This window comes from Peromyscus leucopus, chromosome 5 (assembly GCF_004664715.2).
Source record: "Peromyscus leucopus breed LL Stock chromosome 5, UCI_PerLeu_2.1, whole genome shotgun sequence".
NCBI classification, from domain to species: domain Eukaryota; kingdom Metazoa; phylum Chordata; class Mammalia; order Rodentia; family Cricetidae; genus Peromyscus; species Peromyscus leucopus.
This window is the reverse complement of record NC_051067.1, coordinates 70,955,550-70,977,052: the sequence shown is the minus strand read 5'-3', so window position 1 is coordinate 70,977,052 and position 21,503 is coordinate 70,955,550. Positions and strand designations below refer to the sequence as shown.

Here is a 21,503-nt window from a genome sequence, read left to right as displayed (position 1 = left end):
AGCATCAGGATATTATATGTTTTTATATTAGCTCATAATTTTTCTCAATAAACCTCACAATACTGCTAAAAAAGAAAAATGTTAGATTGAGTGAAGTAAATTGATGTTATTAACTCTAACTTTGTAGGTTTTATTGAATCACAATTATGGAGAGGTATTGAGAGTACTTGGCAAATAGGAATCTTTGGGTCATTTAGGCATATTTTCTAGATATTTAGTTTTGAAAATACATACTTTTTCATTTATTAGGTTTTGCCAAGTGCAAATGTTGGGTGGTGCAAACTCAAATTATTTTAAAAGCAGAGAATTTAATGAATATTTTTTAAGCTTTTTTTTTTTTTTTTTTTTTTTTTGCGCGCGGTAGCAATGTTTATTTGGCCAGGGCCTTCCTCATGGCAGCCAGCACGTTGCTCAGCTCCTCCTGCTTACTCTTGGCGCGGATGTGCGTGCCCACCCTCTTCTTGATGAACTTGAGCGCAAGCGCTTTTCCTTGGACACCTTGAGGGGCTCCATCGCGCGCCACTCGAAGGGCGCGAAGCCACACACCTCCTGGATCATGTCCCACACGAACTTGGTGTGCTTGGTGAGGCGCCCGCGCTGCCGGCTGTGTCTTGGCTTGCTGATATTCTTCGTTCTTCATCACCTTGTGGCTCTTGTTGAGGCCCAGGCCATGGGGTAGCGCAGGGCCATGGCTGCTGCTCTCTGATGGCGGCCGCGACAGGAAGGATGGCGCCGCGTGGAACCTACTAAGAAGCTATTGTTTATTGGCTTTAGAAGCCTGAATTTACAAATAGATTAATGTTGTAAAGTCTTGTCCATTACGTCTGTAGTTTTCCCGTAAGATATGTCAGCATACCTTCACATGTGTGTACTTGTTTTCCTGTGGTGATGCTTCTCTTCATTGGTTCACTGCACTCCCTTTCCTTCATCTCATCCCCTCCAAGCCTTATATAGTCATCCATATATAGAATATCCACTCTCATATAATAATCAGATATGTGTGTGTAGACTTGTATAAACATAAGGATATATAGAAGCATGATTTTGCTTTAAAATATGCAATCATCCTTTTCTGATCTTTCTTTTGCTACTTAAATTCATTGAAATACCCATGAAATTATTACTGTAGCTCTGCTTCAGTGATGACTTATTATTTCTCCGTATAGATAAATCATCAGTAATTATGTAGTCATCTCTCTTACGAGGCATTTACTGTTAAACTTATCTCTATAAACAGTAAATTGTCTCACACATACACATATAAGCATATACATATTTATATGAATACATGCAGTTATATTCAAATTCTTTTATGCTCAGAAAAGGTTTATATATTTAATTTTAATATATCTTCTTAGACTACTTTCCCACAAAATTATAATAGAATAATTCCCGATTTAGAGAGAGCCCTTCCCCTGCCAGAAGTATATCCTATTAGTTTTTTTAATTTGTACCCTCATATTAGGTTTTAAATCACACATGATATTACTTGAATTTTCATTTCTTTAACCTGAGAGTGTAGGCTTCCCCCCATTTTTTAAAAAATAAATGTATTTATTTTATATCCTGACCACAGTGTCCCCCTCCCTCCATCATCCCCCAGCCCTCCCCCCCAATCCTCTTTCTGTTCCCAACCTCAATCCACCCCTCCCCTCCTCCATTTCTGTTTCGGAAAGGGCAGGTCTCCCATCAGTATCAACAAAACATGGCATATCAAGTTGCAGTAAGACTAAGCACCTCCCCTTGTATTAAGGCTGGGCAGGGCAACAAATGTGAGAAGTAGAGTCTTAAAAGCCAGTAAAAGAGTCAGAGACAGCCCCTGTTCCCACTGTTAGGAGTCCCAGAAGAGGACCAAACTATACAACTGTAGCATATGTGTAGAGAGCCTACATAAGTCCCATGCAAGCTCCCTGGTTGTCGATTCAGGCTCCATAAACTGTGATGAGCCCAGGTTAGTTGATTCTGTGAGTTTTCTTGTGGTGTCCTCTACCCCACTGGTTCTTACAATCCTTTCTCCTCCTCTTCTACAGGATTCCCCAAACTCTGCCTAATGTTTGGTTGTAGGTCTGCATCTGTTTCTATCAGTTGCTGGATGAAGCCTCTGAATTACAGTTGGGCTAGGCACCCATCTGGTCATAGGAGATGGCCAGTTCAGGCTATGTATCTGCTATTGTTAGGAGTCTAAGTCTTCTTGTAGATTCCTGGGAGATGCCCTTGCATTAGGTTTTTACCTGAGCCCAAAATGCCCCCCTTTCCAGTAGTCTCTTTCAGTACTCTCCCCGCTCTGCCCCAACCCCAACCTGATCTCTCATGTTCCCCTTCATCCCCACCCCAACCTGATCTCTCATGTTCCCCTCCTCACCCCTCCTCAGTCCACTCATGAAATCTCTTCTATTTCCCCCCTTCCCAGGGAGATCTGGTGTTCACAAGAATAGGTTTCTTTTTTTGTTTTGTGGTCTTGTGGATTTATTTATTTGGATTGCCTAGTCATGACCTTTATTAACTTTTCTGTTGGATTGCCCATCTTATTTATAAAATTAATCACTTTCTGTAATCTCTTTATCAATTTTCTGTTTGACCTCTGAGTTGAAGATACTGTTCCCAAATTTGTTGTTCTCTTGGTGTTTATGCTGTTCTTGTGTTTATTATAGAATTTGCATTTGTGATGCAAGTTAAGATTTCCTCTTCCTTTATATAGCACATGATTTTAAGTTAATTTTTAGAATTCCAGTTTTAAAAATCTATTCTTTTCCCCAGATGGAATTTATTTTTGTATATGGTTAGCAGATTGTGTCTAATTTTCTATCAAATGAATATTTAGTTTTGTTGGCATCCATTGTTAAGTCATTTTCCCCTCTGAACTGAGAGGTTTATGGATTATCTGTTTTCTTCTAGAAATTTGATGTGTTTTTTTCACAGTAGCATTATACTATTCACATGCACACACAAATATTGGATAGTAAAAATGTGATAATGAGGCTAGGGGAGTTCGCAGATGAGAAAGGAGCAGCTTCTCAGTGTTGTCACTGATGAGAAGAAAGAGTGCTGCTGTCCATTGCAAGCAGGCATTGTTTGAAGGCAAGTGAGACGGTTGCATCATTGTAGAAGCATCATAGGGTGTGCTGACACAAACTGAGATAGCTGTGATGTTGCTTGTTGATCTCTGCAACCACCATAGTATTTGTATTGTTGGAATTACCTTTTTTTTTTTTTTTGAGACAGGTCTCTGTGTAGCTCTGGTGAATTCACTATGTAAACCAGGCTGGCCTTGAACTTACAGAGAACTGCCTGCCTCTGCCTCCTAAATATTGGGTTTAAAAGTGTGTGCCACCATGAATAGCCTTGGAAATATTTTTGTGCAACATTTGACTGATGCTCCCAGATCAGGTTTTCTTTTTAGAATATTGAAAATACAAATATATACCATTGGTGGTGTATATAGCTATTATGAAGTAAGGTTATGACTAAGAAACTAAGGGTAGTAGAGGTGGCTCAATGGTTAAGAACTCAGTGGTGGCACACACCTTTAATCCTGGCACTCGGGAGGCAGAGGCAGGCGGATTTCTGAGTTCGAGGCCAGCCTGGTCTACAGAATGAGTTCCAGAACAGCCAGAGCTACACAGAGAAGCCTTGTCTTGAAAAAACAAAACAAACAAACAAAAAAGAGTATTTCCTGCTCTTTCAGAGGACCCAGGCTTCAATTCCCAGCACCCAAGTTGGATGAGTCACCAACTGGCTGACCAGCTGCCTGTAACTCCAGCTTCAGGGCATCTGACACCTTCTCCTGGCCTCTGTCAGCACTTGGCATATACGTGGCACACACTCACATAGACACATACATATACACATAAATAAAAATAAATCATTAAAAAATTAAGACTCTAAATTAAAGCTCTTGCCATGTCCCAAATGAAATGTTTTAATGAAAGGTACTTTGAAGACTAAAGGTATATACAAACAGATAGTGTGATCCTGTCATAATCACATTGAGAGCATCTGAGCTTGTTATTAAATAATTATCAATGCTCAATAGAGCTTGTAGCTATTTACAACAAAGCAATTCGGTCTTGATAAAATAACATTGTTTATATATGTTCTTCAAAGATTTAGTCTATGAATACAAAGTTAGAATATTTTTCATTTCTTTTTATTCTGAACAGATCTCAATTGGTTCTTTTAAATATTCTTTTTAGAACAGAAGAAAGTTAAAGTTAAAAAACCGAAACCAGAATTTCCTGTATATATGCCTTTAGAAAATACATATATTCAGTCTTATGATCATGGAACTTCTATTGAAGAAATAGAGGAGCAAATGGATGATTGGCTGGAAAACAGGAGCAGAACACAGAAAAAACAGGTAATTACACTTTTTAAAGTTTATTGGAAGAGCAGCTGGATGGACTCAAATTCAGAACCCAGGCAAGCACAACCATTGAAATATAGCCTTACCCTGTGGATGTTTGATGGTTGGTTTGTGTGTTTTTGTTATTGTAGAAGTTGGTCCAACTGTATAGTCCAGGCTAGCCCAAAATCTATTATCCTTTTGCCTCGCCTCTACCTCACACATTCTGAGATTGCAGACTAACACCATTTCTCTATGTGTAAGTAAATATTTGCACTGGTTTTAACTGAATAAGAAAACTAAAGTACATTCACTGTTGTTCAGTGAGCTGTTCTGGAGTAAACCTGTTAACTATTGCTAACATAAAGGGTTGAAACACTGGCCAGCAAGAGAACTCAGAAGGTAAAGGCCCTTGCCACCAAACCTGATAGTCCAGGTTCAATCTTTGCAAATCACATGATGGAAGTAGAAAACCAAGTCCCACAAATTGTCCTTTGTCCTGTGAAGGGATTTTATTTTGTGGAGTAAGTTTGGAACCTTTCCTTCCCTTTTCTATTCTATGGAATCATTTTAGGAGTACTGGCATTAATTTGTCTTGAAAAGTCTGGAAAACTCTGCAGTGAATCCATCCAGCTTGATTTATTCTGCTAGGAGACCTCATTTTTGCTTAGTCTCATCGCATGCTACTTGCCTGTTTTAGTGGGTCACATCTTCTTGCTTGAAATTTGAGAAGGTCCTATGTGTCTGGAAATTTGTCTCAATTATTCTAGACCTCCTATTTTATTGGAATATAACTGTGAAGAATATTTCTTAATGATCCTCTGATTTCAGTGGTATCTGTTATAATAGCTCCTATTTCTTCCTAATTTTACTGAGTTGGATCTTCTCTTTTTCCTTTGGTTAGTTTGGCCAAGTTTGTTAGTTTTATCTTTTCCATAAGCCAAACCTTTGTTTCATTGATCCTTTGTATTATTTTAGTGTCTCTTTCATTGAGTTCAGCTCTGATCTTTTTTTTTTCCTTCTTTCTTTTACTGGTTTTAGTTTATTCTACTTGCGACACCTCACTATGTTATTTGTTTGAGAGCATTCTGTTTTAATACATTTCCTATATCTCACAGGTTCTTATACATTGTTTCAATTTTTATTTAGTTATAGGAATTTTCCTCCTGATTTCTTCAATGGCCTACTTTCATTCAAATATATTGTTCAGGGGCCATGTGTTTACATGATCTCTGTGTGTAGTTCTTCTTGCTATTATTTTTAGCCTAGTTGCATTATAATCTGAGAAGATACAATAAATTACTTCAGTTTTTTAAAAATTGTTAAAATTTGCACTGTTTTGGGGAAAGAACCGAGTGCTGATAAAGAATGTATATACTTGGAGCTGGGACAGAATATTCTATCGGTGTTTATTGGTTTTTATCTGTAGTGTAACACAATTGATGTCTCTTGTTTGTTGGTTTTTTTTGTCGTTTTGTTCTTTTTTTTAATTATTTAATTTTTTTTTATGTGCATTGGTGGTTTGCCATGGGTGTCAGGTCCCCTGGAATTGAAGTTACAGACAGTTGTGAGCTGCCATGTGGATGCTGGGACTTGAACTTGGGTGTTCTAGAAGAGCAATCAGTGCTCTGAACCGCTGAGCCAGCCATCTCTCCAACCCCTTGTTCTGTTTTTTGGTCCTAATGGTCACTGATGAGAGTAAAGTCTTCCACCATTGTTGATTCAGTCTGTTTCTTGCTTTATGTCCAGCAGAGTTTTATAAAATTGAGTGTTGCAAGTTCAATGTATATATGTCTATAATCATTATATCTTCTGATGAGTGTTACCTTTATGAATATGTGGTACCTTCTTTTTTCTCATAATTTTGTCTTAATGTATTAGATATGAGTGTAACTACACCTTCTGGCTTTAGGGTTCTACTTGCCTAAAATATTATTTATCATCGCTTCACTTCCAGCTTTTACTGGTGAGGCAGGCTTCCTGAATGCAGCACATTGTTGAATCTTTGTTTAAATGTAGTCACTTTGCATCTTTTACTTGGAGAATTAAAACTGTTTACATTTAGAATTATTGTTAAAATGAATGGTTTATGGCTTGCTGTATTGATAGTATTTGATTCCCCCCTTAATCCTCATTTATTTGCTTCTTTCACACGCTTTATGATTGTGTGTATTCCTCCTCATCTAGTTGGTCCTTTGATGGAGTCTCTGAGATCTGCCATGTTCTGTTCATTCTTACTTTTTTATTAACTGTCTGAAGGTTATAACTAATCAGCCTTAACTTCTGATATTATAACTAATCAGCCTTAACTTCTGATATTATAACTAATCAGCCTTAACTTCTGATATTATAACTAATCAGCCTTAACTGCAAGCCCTGCCTGATGCTTTTTCTTCTGTTTCATCTAGTCTGTTGGTGAGGGAGGCTCTGAATTCTCTCTCTCTCTCTCTCTCTCTCTCTCTCTCTGTGTGTGTGTGTGTGTGTGTGTGTGTGTGTTTAATCTCTTCTGTTGAGTTTTTTTGTTTCCAAGATTTCTGTTTCATCTTATTCGAAATCTCTATTTCTCTTTATTGAGTGTCTCACCCATCTCCTATATTTTTAAATTCATTCAGCTATTTATTTGTATATTCTTGGCATTCATTCATTTTCATAAAATCCACTCCTTTAAGGGCTGAGAGAGTCTGAAAGGTCACGTTTCTCCTAAGTGTGGGGTCCACAACACTGATGCTGTTTCTCCCTGCAGTTGTTATAGGTGAATATACAGGAACAGAACATCAATTCTGCCCAGTTGAGTCCAGTTTGTCAGCTGGGGGCTTTTACCTCCCCTCTTCTTTTAGTCTCAGCATCCCAAGGTTTGAGTGTAACGACGAGGCCCTGGCTAGAATAAGGCACAGTTTCTCTCAGCTGGATCGAAGTGGGGGCTGTGACAAAGCACACTCTCAGCACGCTTGAGACGTCAGGTTTGGTTGCCCTACAGAAGAAGAGAACAAGGACAACAAAAACAAAGTCAGTCGGAAATCAAGAAAAACCGAAAAACACATAAGCTAATTAAATAAAGAAACAAAGTCGAAACCAACATCATATAACAGAAAAGGGGCAAAACTAATACAGAATAACATAGTTGTTATAATGAATGTAAGACTAATTTTTTATAAAAGAAGAAATGAAAGTATAGCTCAGAGGTAGATTCCTTGTCCAGCTTATCCAAGCCCTGAATCCTATTCCTGACACTTTAATCAATCAATAAATAAAATTTTAAAAGGAAGAAAAAGTATGATAAAAAGAGGTAAAGGGAAAGAGGAAGAAGAAAAAATGAAGTAAAAAGGGAAATAAAATGGAGGAATATTATAGAGAAAAACATTTTTTTTCAGTTGAAATTTTTAAAAAGTTATAACTGAACTGGGTATAGTTGCACACATCTTTAATCCCTGCATTTAGGCAGAGGCAGGAAGATATCTATGACTTCCAGCACAACCAGAGCTACATAGTGAGACTCTGTCTTGGAAAAAAGAAAAAGAAAAACTAAAAATTAGAGATGGGGATAGATTGGTGGTAGAGAGAGCATTTGTCTGGCATGTGTAAGCCAAATAATAATAAAATTTAAAACAAATAAAGAAAAGTGAGAGATAAATCATCATAGTATTGAAAGGTATGATGAGGGTGAGAAGTTCCTCTGTGTGGGAGGTATAGCTACAAGGTGTTACACAGTCTTACAGAGAGGCCAATACATGTCTTTTCTCCCGGATAGGGCACTGATGGCAGACCAAAGAACTGATCTTGGAACTGTGTATAGGAGCATAGTTGACTCAAAGAAAAAACTACTACCAAATAGATGATGACTTACAAAAGCTGCATCCTTATAGTGCCCTACCTACCTGGATGCTGCTCTGAGTTTCTTCTCCCCAGTATTTTTCACTGCCTTCTGAATTAGAGCTTTCAGTCCTTTAAGTTCAGGTTCCTGAGTGGAACTTGAGAGGTCTTATGAGTCTTTCCTGAGTCTTAGGAGTCTTCCCTTCAGAAGGGAATGTTTTAGTCCGGGGAGGATACCTATACTACTGGCTAGAATATTGTCTCTGCCTGCCTCTGTTTTTGTTTATTGTTCTGTTTTGTTTGAATTTTTGGTTAGAGAAGGGCTTTGACCTTCTGGTCCTCCCACCTCTACTTCTTATGTGCCACTATGCCTAGTTTTATGCAATGTTGGGGATAGAACTTGGGGCTTTGTCCATGCTAGATAAACACTGTACCAACTGAACTACATTTTCAACCCATAATAGGCATTTTTTTCTGAATAGCTTAAGGGAGTGTTGACTATGATTAGGCTATATTGTCCCTGTTGGCATTTTAATATTTGTACCCAAAGGGATGTGATTTGTCAGGGCCATGACAAGTCCTCCTCACCAATGGAGTTTTCACAGACTGTGGAAAGCCTTGGACAGCATATCCTTAAGTTTTCAGCCTGCATGATCTGTCATAGCTACAGCAATCCCTTCTTATCGACTGTTGTATTTTAAAAATGGCGGAAAGGAGTCACACAGTACAAGAGGGCCCACGTGGGAGATTTATTGAGGAGAGGGGAGTGAAGGAGGCAGAGACTGGTTCCTGAGGAGGAGAGTAAAGGAAGAGAAAGAGACAGAAGATGGGCAAGGCCTGCCTTTTATAAGGAAATATAACAAATGCCCACAGGGGGTGCTCTTAGTGACTGCCACTGAGGATATATCCTGTCAGGATGCTAAGGGCAGGCCAGTACAGATACCTAAATGCTAATGTGGACTAAGTAGTCCCATTGGCACAAGGGTAATACCAAGCTATGTCTCCCTTGAAATACTCTACTCAATGTATTAGGGTTTGCTAGAGGAACAAAACTGATAGAATGAATCTATATATATGTATATAAAAGGAATTTATTAGAGTGGCTTACAGGCTGTGGTCCAGCTGGTTCAGCAATGGGTATCTACCAATGGAAAGTCTGAGAATCCAGTAGTTATTCAGTTCCTGAGGCTGGATATCTCCTCTGGTCTTCAGTATATGCTGGAATCCTGAAGTAGGCTCTTATGTCAGTGAAGGAATGAACTTGGCAATGAGAACAAGGGCAATCAGGCAAAGAACAAGGGCTTCCTTATTCCATGTCCTTTATGTAGGCTGCCAGCAGAAGGTGTAACCAGATTTAAGGTGAATCTTGCCACATCAAGAGATCTGGATTAAAGATGGGTCTTTCCACTGCCAATGATTTAATTAAGAAAAATCTCTCGCAGGTATACCCAGCCACTGGGGTTTTAGTTCATTCCAGATGTAGTTAAGTTGACAACCAAGAGTAACCATCACACTTAGGGAACAGTAAATGTCTGGGGCAAGGGACAATCAATTCAGGGATGGCAGCTAAGAAATTTCCTAATTCAGCCTCTCCAGTTTTCAGCCTTGCTCCTGGCAAACCCAACCACAAAGACTGGTGCTACTCCTTCCATAGTGGATATTCCCTGACCATTGTACCTTCCACTCTTTTTCCCATTACAGTCCTTCCTTCTCGTTGCATACATTTTAGATTTGTGTCAGTCCCCCGAACCATGGCTATCCATGCCACTCTGTTTACCAGCCAATTCCAGGATATCCAATAGAACCCTGAAGTGTGTTGTTCTGTGTTGTCTCATCTCCAGGGGAAGTGAGTCTCTAACAATAGAGCCCCCTCTTTCTTTAATGACTTATTATTTTTATCTTGTGTGCATTGAGGTTTGGATTGCATGTATGTCTGTGTGAGGGCATAGGGCATGCCAGAACTGGAGTAACACAGCTGTGAGCTGCCATGTAGGTACTGGGAATTGAACCTGGGTCCTCTGGAAGAGTAGCCAGTGCTCTTAACCACTGAGCCATCATCTTTCCAGCCCCCAATAGGTCCGTTCTTGTGATGGCTTGCTGGTTGTAGCACTCTTGGGAGTTTGCTGTGTGGTCTAATTAAGTTTTCTCTAAAACTAGTTTTGCAGGAGCAATCACTTTCAGATCATTCCTGGATCTGGGTTTAAAGCATTAAGAGCCATGGGCTTCTCCCAAGACTACTGTTGGATTTGTTTGTACGTTTTGGCTTACCCTATGCCTTCAGCGTAGTGTTCTCTATCTCAAGTTGTCATTTTCTTAAAAAAAAAAAAAAAAAAAAAAATCTGCTGGAACTTTGGTTGGAACCGCATTGGGGAAGAATCATTGTCTAAACAATATTAGGTTTTCAAATTCACAAATATGGTATTATTCATGTTCTATTTAAATCTTTGTTCAGGAATATCTTTCATTAAGTTTATACCCAAATATGAATCATCCGAATGTTGTAAGTGGTTTTGAAATTTAGTTTCTTACCTTCCTTTGCTAAGTTCTATGTACTGCTATATGCTAATTTTATATACTGATTTTTGTCCTTCCTACTTGCTAGTCTTAGTAGCTTGTGTGTGTGTGTGTGTGTGTGTGTGTGTGTGTGTGTGTGCATTCAGAATTTTCTATATGGATTATTATATTATTTATATAGAGAGCTGTTATTTTTACTATTACTTCCCAGTTTGGAGACTCTGTATGGTTTTTTGTTGCCTTTAATCAAATGTTTATTTGAAGTGATTAAAGAAACATACCTGCCTGTCTTTTTTCCTTCCTTTTGTTTTTTAAAATAGGGCCTTACTATATACCGCAGTCTGGCTGGCTTTGAATTCATTGTGGTCCTCCTGCTTCAGCCTCCTGAGTGCTTAAATTATGTGGTGGTTTGAAACAAAATGACTCACAACAGGAGTGGCACTATTAGAAGGTATGGCTTTGTTGAAATAGGTGTGGCCTTGTTAGAGGAAGTGTGTCACTGCAGAGGCAGGTTGTGAGGTCTCATATATGCTCAAGCCATGCCCAGTGTCTCAGACCACTTCCTGTTGCTTGTGAGTCAAAATGTAAGAACTCTTAGCTCCTTCTCTAGCACCGTGTCCGCCTGCATGCTACCATGCTTCCCACCATGATGATAATGGACTAAACCGCTGAACTGTAATTGAGCCACCACAATTAAATGTTTTCTTTATAAGAGTTGCCATGGTCATGGTGTCTCCTCATAGCAATAGAAACCCTAACTGAGACAGATTATACAAATAAGCCACCATGATCATTCTTTGGGGTCAGTGTTGTAGTTTAGTTAAAAATGGCTAAAGGGCAACTTTGGTGGGTTCGAGCCAAGGGGCACCAGAAAGTCTTATCATGCAACAGAATTCATGTGGGAGGTTAACTGGGGGGTAAGGAAGGGGCGGGAGAAGGAGGCACAGAGGCAGCCTCTAGAGACGAGAAGCAGCAGGAAGACAGATGGGGAAATGGGCAGAGCTTGTTTTTTAAGGGGGTATAGAGCATGTGCACAGGGACTACATAGCGGCCATAGTTGATGATGTATTCTCTCATGACCCTGAACAGGCCAGCGTAACTGCCTGGAATGCTAACATTCATCCCTTTTGTTCATTATAAAAAGGTGAAGAGTTAGAAAGGGGTAGCAGGTGAGGTGGGAATGAAGGCATCGAGTTCTCAAGACTGCTCCCTTCTGTCCTGGGGGCACCAGTCATCTTTGGGGGACCTGAGAAAGCTGGGATGCTGAGATGGCATCCTGAGATAACTGGTTGTTTCACTGCTGTCCAGCCTCTGTGGAACCGTCTGATGCTGCTTGGACCAGGCAAGATGCTGGCAGGGCAGAAGATAAAGTTAGGTTTAGGGAAAAAAATTTTTTTCTTAGGTCCTGGTAATTGAGGGAGTGGAGCCCCAAGACCAGGGAAAGGTGGAGATTAGGCTGTTGACTAACAGTATTTACCTGGAGTGCATCTGACGTGTTTGAGGTGGATCCAAGTTGACTCCTCGGAGCTTACAACAATTTTTGAGTTTGCAAAAAGGTAAGTTTTAGAGACATTAGAATTCCCACTGTTTGTAATCTGTACTGAAATCCACATTATAGAAAAGGCAGTATACTCACGCCTTTGAGTCATTAGAAGACAATCAAAAGGAATTTAAAATCCAGAGCCTGTGGATGTGATAATATAGTGGCATAGTATAGTGGTTTGTACTCTGCCAGAGCTAAATGAATAGCTTATCAGAATTTCATAGATCAATGTTAAAAACTGTGGTCTTTTGGAGTCTTAATATAACAGTAGTGTAGTGAGAGAAAGAAATCTGAAACATTTCATTTCCACCCTCAGACCTTTATAACTTGCATTTACACACCTTAAGTCACTTTCTTATATCCTAAGACATTCTTAGATTCTCACAGGAGATACAGGTGGGTGATTACTGAGAGCGGTCATTGTAAAGTGAGTTCCTTTAAATAAAAGTAAAAGGTGACAATGGAGGCCGGGCGGTGGTGGTGCACGCCTTTAATCCCAGCACTTGGGAGGCAGAGCCAGGCGGATCTCTGTGAGTTCGAGGCCAGCCTGGGCTACCAAGTGAGTTCCAGGAAAGGCGCAAAGCTACACAGAGAAACCCTGTCTCGAAAAACCAAAAAAAAAAAAAAAAAAAAAAAAAAAAGTGACAATGTAATCTGTTCTGTGAGTTTATCTCTTCTCTGAGTATGGTAACAAGGTAAACTGTCTAGCCCTGGTAGTAGCTCTAGGAGAGAGAGGGAGAGAGAGAGAGAGAGAGAGAGAGAGAGAGAGAGAGAGAGAGCCAGCGCCTTGATGACAGCTGTTAAACTGACAGAGCAATCTCTAGGCCAGTCGTCAACAGCATCAGAGTTCTGAGAAGGAAATTTTACGTGAGTAACCTGCAGAGCAAGCAGCTTGCGAATCTATTAAAAAATGACAGAGACTTACATGCTGCCCCAGGGTCCTCCACGGTTGTTGGGGGCTGAAATCTCAGGGAAGCATCAGTTTTCGGCTGCCAGGTCCAGAAGATCTGACATACTTACCTGTGGAGTAGGAACTTTTAGGAGGACCAGCCTACTTTGTCTAGGCAACTTGAGGCATTCAATTCCCCAGTGTCCTGTTGTCACAGTGTGGAGAGGGTCTTGGCAGCACTTGAGGTAAAAGACAGTTTTTGCTCAGTGACTAGCATTGCCACATTTGAAGCAAGTTCTGGGTAGAGGTTCTTCTGTGCCATCCGTCTTCTTTGGAGGAAATAGAGGTGCTGCAAGGAGCAGGCATGTTTTTTATTAAGCATTTTAAATGCCATATTCTGCAGATCTCTGAAGCATTTGAGCATATTAAGTATATCTGAATAGAAAAACTTTGTTTCTAGTTACTTGTTTTAAGCTTAACTTTGAAAATATATACAGGGGACTAAGTAAGGCTTATCCCTGTAATTAATCATATTAGTACTTAGCATGACTACAGTTAAAGAATTTGAGCATTTATAAGAGGACTATTGACTTGTGTTCCTTAACAGCATACAATATGTTAGCAGTTCTCATTAAAGACTAGGACTTTACATTCCATTTCTGTGAGAATAAATATCAAAAGAGAAGTTTCTGACTTACTGTGGTGATAGGATGGCCAAACACCCTAATTGTTGTGCTAGAAACCTCATCCAATGACTGAGGGAACCGGATACAGAGATGCTGGCCAGGCCCCAGGTGGAGCTCGAGGAGTCCAATTGGTGAGAAAGAGGAGGGTTTGTATGAGTGAGAATTGTTGAGACCAAGATTGGAAAAAGCACAGGGACAATTAGCCAAACTAATGGAAACACATGAACTATGAACCAATAGCTAAGGAGCCCCCAACTGGATCAGGCCCTGTGGATAAGTGAGACAGTTGATGAGCTTGATCTGTTTGGGAGGCATCCAGGCAGTGGGACTGGGTCCTGTACTCAGTGCATGAGCTGGCTGTTTGGAACCTGGGGCTTATACAGGGACACTTGACTCAGCCTGGGAGGAGGGGACTGGACCTGCCTGGACTGAATCTACCAGGTTGAACTCAATTCCCAGGGGAGTCTTTGCCCTGGAGGAGATGGGAATGGGGGGTTATAAAGTTACATGCATGTATGCCCAGAATTGAATCCAAGTTACATACACATACACACAGAGTTAGGTCCAGCTTACATTCATACATAGAGAGTTAAATCCAAGTCATATTACACACGCACACGCATGCGTGCTGGCTTCTCCATCTCTGACTCTCACGTTGCAGCAAATAGGACATTTAGAGAGGGAGAACAGACAGACACAAGCAGGTCTTGGAGCAAATTAAAAGAAAGTGAAGAATTCTTTCTCAGTTCCCTTACTGCTTGGTCCAAGGAATACTGAGGCCAGTGTCACATCCAAGGGAGTGGTCAGAGGTGGGTAACCCACCAGAGACCCAGTTGCTGGTATTGGATGGAAAGCAAAGCCTTTGGTGAACAAGAAACCAGATTTGTTGCAGGTAGAAGAGAGCGGATCTGTTGTGGGTGGAGCAGGCGAAGAGGGTCCCCAAGTGGAATGGATACTATGCATGCCACTCAGCAAACATGCCACACACAACAGTTAGTGCAAGAGGTAGGAGGGAGAGGGAGCAGAGAGGGAAAAGTGAAAGGCTGCGTCGGAGTGGGGACTTGAGAGAGGTGGCAGATGAGAGGAAGAGAATCGAGAGCGAAAAGAAGAGGCAAGGGGATCCAGGAAGGGGATTGTAGAGGACTTATGTTCACCTACAAAGGCATATGTAGAGGCCACAGGTGACATCAGTGTTTTGTCCTCTGTTGCTTCTCTACCTATTTGACACGGGTTCTTTTCCTGAACCTGGAGCTCTCTGGTTCAGCTAACTGGCTGGACAGCAAGCCCCCAGGATCTGCCTGTCTCCTCTCCAGCCCACCCTCACTGGGCTTATAGGCATGCACTGTCATGCCTTGATTTTATGTCAGTGTTGGAGAATCTGAACTCAGGTCTGTAGCTAGAGTTTTCCTGCCTGGCCCACAGTCAGGACAAATCTCTCTCACCCGCCAGTCCCACAGCCGCTCAGACCCAACCAAGTAAACACAGAGACTTATATTGCTTACAAACTGTATGGCCGTGGCAGGCTTCTTGCTAACTGTTCTTATATCTTAAATTAATCCATTTTTATAAATCTATGCCTTGCCACATGGCTTGTGGCTTACCTGCATCTTCACATGCTGCTTGTCATGGCGGTGGCTGGCAGTGTCTCCCTCCGCCTTCCTGTTTTCTCAATTCTTCTCTCTGTTAGTCCCGCCTATACTTCCTGCCTAGCTACTGGCCAATCAGTGTTTTATTTATTGACCAATCAGAGCAACACATTTGACATACAGAGCACCCCCCAGCACAGGTCCTCATTCTCAGCCATGTCCCCAGCCCCCAGTTCATTCTTTAGAAACGAAAAAAAATTATTCATCTTTATTTTATGTGGAGGGGTGTTGTGCCTGCATGTATATTAGGGTAGTCTTTTCACCACTAATTATGGTATTAATGTGAAACTTTTATCAGATACTCTTAATCAAGATGAGGAAAATCTCTTTTATTTCTAATTTGCTGGTGGTTTTAATCATGAATGAATGTTGGATTTTTGTCATTTTCTTTCTCTGTATCCAATAGAATTACGTGGTTTTTCACTTTTATCTATTAGTATGGGAAATCCTATTGACTAATTTTTTTTTAAAATTTTTAAATCAGGCTTAAATTCTAAAGAAAAATCCCACTTGGTATTATCATTTTCTATAGGGGGGGGTTTGGTAAATTTTTGTTTTAGTTTGTGTGTTAATATTCTATAATTTTACTTTTTGTTTTTTTGTTTTGTTTTTTCGAGACAGGGTTTCTCTATGTAGCTTTGCGCCTTTCCTGGAGCTCACTTGGTAGCCCAGGCTGGCCTCGAACTCACAGAGATCCGCCTGGCTCTGCCTCCCGAGTGCTGGGATTAAAGGCGTGCGCCACCAACGCCCGGCTACTTTAGTATTTTTAAGGTTTAATTTTATTTATATGTCTGTAACATGAATCTTAAAAGGTCTTACTAATAAAAACAAACCCAGGGCCAGGTATTGGGGTGAATACTGGAAGATCAGAAAAGCAGAACAAGCCACAGCTACCTCACCTCGCCAGTTCCTCAGCTGATCCTGTTTCCTCAGACTGGAAGCCTCTGAGTCCTTATCCAAATGGATCTCAGATGAACTGCTGCTAAAAGCCTAAAGGCTTAACAAAGGCTGCTAGTTCCTGGTCCTCATACCTTATATACCTTTCTGCCATCACTTCCTGGGATTAAAGGCTCATGTCACCATGCTTGGCTGTGTCCTTGACCACACAGAGACTCTGCCTGCCATGTGATCGGATTAAGGGCGTGGGCTACCACCACCTGACTCTGCTTATGGCTCACTATGTGACCTCGCTGTGTGACCTCTGATCTCCAGGCAAACATTATTTATTAACATACAAATAAAATCACATTCCAGCACAATTAAAACATCACATTTTCCCCTTTTATTATAATAAAAAGAAAAAAGAAAAGTTATAATATAAGAAAAACTATATACAATAAGTACAATAACTATATACAGTATATACAAGCAATAAAAACCTCAATAATGTCTAGTCCATTTGCATTTGACAAACTCAGAGAAAATATTACATTATCCTATTTTGGTAAGTCCAAAATGTACCTGATTCACTTTCTATCCTAACTTATATTACTAACAGAGAAGTATCTTATAAATGTCTTTCAAATTTATAAACTTACACCTCTTTAGTGAGTTTCTTTTCTGAAATTCTTTTTTTTGTTTGTTCTTTTTTTATTATTATTATTTATTTTACAATACTATTCAGTTCTACATAATAGCCACAGATTCCCTTGTTCTCTCCCTTCCTGCCCCCCTCTTCTTCCCCCCAGCACACCTCCCATTCCCACCTCCTCCAGATCAAGGTCTCCCCGGAGGACTGGGATCGACCTGATAGACTCAGTCCAGGCAGGTCCAGTCCCCTCCTCCCAGATTGAGCCAAGCGTCCCTGCATAAGTCCCAGGTTTCAAACAGCCAACTCATGCAACGAGCCCAGGACCTGGTACCACTGCCTAGATGCCTCCCAAACAGATCAAGCCAATCAACTGTCTTACCTATTCAGAGGGCCTGATCCAGTTGGGGGCCCCTCAGCCTTTGGTTCATAGTTCATGTGTTTCCATTCATTTGGTTATTTGTCCCTGTGCTTTATCCAACCTTGGTTTCAACAATTCTCGCTCATATAAACCCTCCTCTTTCTCACTAATTAGACTCCCAGCGCTCCACCCGGGGCCTAACCGTGGATGTCTGCATCCAGATTCCTCAGTCCTTGGATGGGGTTTATGGCACAACTATTAGGGTGTTTGGCCATCCCATCATCAGAGTAGGTCAGTCCCGGCTGTCTCTTGACCATTGCCAGCAGTCTTTTGTGGGGTATCTTTGTTGATTTCTGTGGGCCTCTTTAGCTCTTTGTTTCTTCCTTTTCTCATGTGGTCTTCATTTACCATGGTCTCCTATTCCTTGTTCTCCCTCTCTTTTCTTGATCCAGCTAGGATCTCCCGCTCTCTTTCCCTTGACCCTCACCCTTCATTGCTCCCACTAATGTCCAGGCTGTTCATGTAGATCTCATCCATTTCTCCGTGTCTTTCTTGGGGTCCTGTTTTCCAGGTAGCCTCACTGGTGATGTGAGTAGCAGTCCAGTCATCCTTGTTCCACATCTAGCATCTTCCTATGAGTGAGTACATACCATATTTGGTATGAGTTTCTTTTCTGAAATTCTTAACCTCCAGCACATTCCCTATCAATGCTTTATCAATGTCATCATTACCCTGTGCTCGAGGGCCTGGCAGACCCGTATGGGATCAGATGTGAGTTATATATAAGAGATGATTCCTATTCCTGATTATATCTTGTAACTGAATAAGTAGTGAAGTTAATTCTGACTCATCAGGGATAAATTCTGCAGTCTCAATATGTAATACTCTTTCAGCATACTGAGAGTTAGTATCTATGTTGAAAGGTTCTGAAAAAAAATCCATTAATACCAACAGAATAGCATACAGTTCTGATTTTTGAACTGAATTATAAGGGCTTTGAACCACTTTACTTAAATTTTCTGATTTGTAACCTGCCTTTCCTTGTTTGTTTGTATCTGTATAAAATGTACGAGTTCCAGATATGGGTATTTTCTGTACAATGCAAGGCAAAATCCAATCAGCTCTCTTTATAAGTTCAATTCTATCTCTCTTGGGATATTTTCTATTAATTTCTCCCAAAAAATTGCTCTTTGCCAAGGTTCAGTTTCTGTCCATAATTTTCCAGTATCCTCCTTAGTTAAAGGTACAACAATTTCTGCTGGGTCTATTCCTGCTAATTGACGAAGTCTCAGTTTTCCTTTTAAAATTAAGTCAGATCTTTTCCACATAAGTTTTTAATTTTTTACTCTATTTATTTGATAAAAATATCCATTCTAATATAATATCTCCCCCCTGAATTAAAATTCCTGTAGGAGAATGCCTAGAGGGTAAAATAACCAAAATGCAATCCAGCTTTGGATCAATACCATCCCCGTGTCCTTCCTATACTTTCTTTTCTACCAAGGCCAATTCTTTCTCAGCTTCAGGTGATAATTCTCTTGGACTATTTAAGTCCTTGTCACCTTCTGAGGTTTTGAAAAAATTACTCAGTTCATCCTTTTTCACCCCAGCAATAGTTCGTAGATGGGAAATGTCTCCAAATCTTTGAAATTTATTAAGAGTCCTTAATTGATCTCTCTTAATTTGTACCTTTTCGGGTCTAATTTTTTGTAGACCTATTTTTATATCCTAAATAATTAATAGAATCTCCTCATTGTATCTTTTCAGGAGCAATTTGTAATCCTTAACAAGGCAAAATTTTCTTTACTTCTTCAAACATTCTTTCTAAAGTATCTGCATTTGAATCAGCTAGTAAAATATCATCCATATAATGATAAATTATAGATTTCAGAAATGTTTTATGTATCACTTTCAGTGGCTGTTGTACAAAACACTAGCACAGGGTTTGACTATTCAACATTCCCTGTGGGAGAACCCTCCATTGATATCTCTTAATGGTTGAGAATTATTATAAGTAGGCACCATGAAGGCAAATCTTTCTCTGTTTTTCTTGTAAGGGTATTGAAAAGAAACAGTCTTTTAAATCGATAACTATAAGAAGCCATCCTTTAGGTAACAGAGTCAGCAAAGGAATTCCAGATTATAGACAGCCCATTGGCTGAATTACTTTGTTAATTGCTCTAAGGTCTGTTACCATTCTCCATTTACCAGATTTCTTTTTAATAACAAATACAGGAGAATTCTAAGGGCTGGTTGATCCTTCAATATGGTGAGCATTTAACTGCTCCTGTACCAGCTCTTCTAAAGTCTGGAGTTTCTCTGTTGTTAAAGTCCTTGCTGAACAGGCTTGTCTGTTAACCATTTTAAAGGTAGAGCAGTTGGTGTCTTTGAAAGATCATCAATTGTTGTGCCCTGTTCTTGTACAATCTGGATGTCTGGTGACCACTCATTAGAATACTACCTTATGATATTTCTCTCAGAAACATGTGTTAGTTTATGGTTTGTTTCTGAGATTGGAGGAATGTTAATCTGAGTATTCCATTGTTGGAATAGATTATGACCCCATAAATTCATAACTGTGTTAGCCACATATGGCTTTAATTTTCCTCTCTGTCCTTCTGGACCTATACATTCGAGCCTTCTTGCACTCTATTTCACTTGAGATAATGTTCCAATTCCTAACAGCTGAACGTTTACCTCCCGAAGAGGCCAAAAATCTGGATTTTGGATGCCGAGAATCTGGTGCAATTATTGTCTTGTCTGCACCTGTGTCTACTAAACCAGACTACAAAACATCATTCATTTGTATTTTTAATTTTGGTCTTTGTTCATTTATAGGAGTTTGCAAAAAAATTGCTTTATGACTTCTCCTGATTTTTCTATTCTTTCTGCCTCAGCTGCTCTATCATCCTGAGCAGCCTGGTTTATTCCAATAGGCATTTGGTTATTTAATTGCTCTGAGTAGGGGTTTCTTCTATGATGGCAGGAAAGGTCTGAACTGGATTTGCTGTAGGGGCCTATCTCTGGCCCCCCTGGGAGTTTCCCAAGGACAGAGGCAAAGGATTACCTTGTCAGTCCCTTGTTGATCTACATTCGTTGGTCTAATGTTTACCCTTACCACACCTTCTGCATACTCCCAAAGGGAGAGGCATTCTGTTGTTTTTCCTGGAATAAACATTCTTTCTAGGAATGGCCTGTTTAGATTCCCTTTTCAAATGACCTTGCTTTCCATACCCAATACATCTGACATTCCTCAAACCTTTTGAAATTGCTTCTCTTATCCACATATCATCATGGTCATGAGACTCAACATTAATTGTGTCCCTGATCCAATCATCCAAGGGTGCAGATCTTGCCTTTAATGGCCTGATTATTTTTTTACATGCTGCATTCGTGTTCTCAAAAGCCAAAGATTCAATTATTATCTGTCTAGCTTCTGAATTCGGGACCAATTTTTTTACTGCTGAAGACAGCCTCTGTAAGAAATCCATGAAGGATTCTTTCCCACCCTGTATAACTTTTGTGAATGACTCAATTTTCTTTCCTGCTTCATCAATTCTGTCCCATGCATTCATGGCTGCCATGCAGCATTGAATTAAGGTTTGGTTATCATATAAACATTGTCTTTGTATTTCAGTGTATTGGCCTTCTCCAAGAAGCTGATCCTGGGAAATGTCCACACCTCTAGCTCTCCCTTGACTTTCCGTGGTCTTAGCCTCATCTCTGTACCACATGCGCCACTGCTTTCCAGTGTTGAGGAATAATCCTATTACAAGTTGACCAGCAGTTTAACATTTGCTTTACATATGGAGAATGTATGCCATAAGATAATATAGCCTTCTTAAACCTCCTTAAATCTAACATTTCAACTGGAGTCCAGTTAGTTTGTACATGCCCTTGATCAGGTAGTTGCTGTATGGTTATCGGATAAACTAAGTTTGATTGTTTGAAAACAGGCTTTCTCTCTGTAACCTTACAATCCAATCCTGAAATAATTTCACCCTTAAATTCTTCTGCCTGAATCTGAATTTCTCTATAATTCATTTTAACAGGTTTTCTAAAGCTTTTATCTTGGCACTTAAATTGACTATCTTTTAAAAGAGTAAAATAAAGGTAATTAAACAAATATGTATAATTGATGTTACATACATTCCATCAACATTAATCCTCTCACATACTTGTTC

At 40.0% G+C, this 21,503-nt stretch overlaps 1 protein-coding gene and 1 pseudogene across 2 annotated transcripts in view; one reads left to right on the top strand and one right to left on the bottom strand.

The window, feature by feature from the left end:
• Dnajc1 (DnaJ heat shock protein family (Hsp40) member C1) overlaps positions 1 to 21,503 on the top strand; it is a 192,259-nt gene that overhangs the window by 100,804 nt on the left and 69,952 nt on the right. For both annotated transcript variants that reach the window (XM_028870466.2, XM_028870467.2), the window contains exon 8: positions 4,194 to 4,357. In XM_028870466.2, coding sequence (XP_028726299.1) covers positions 4,194 to 4,357 — 164 coding nt within the window. The remainder of the gene's footprint in view (positions 1 to 4,193; positions 4,358 to 21,503) is intronic.
• On the bottom strand, positions 362 to 690 carry LOC114693921 (annotated as a pseudogene).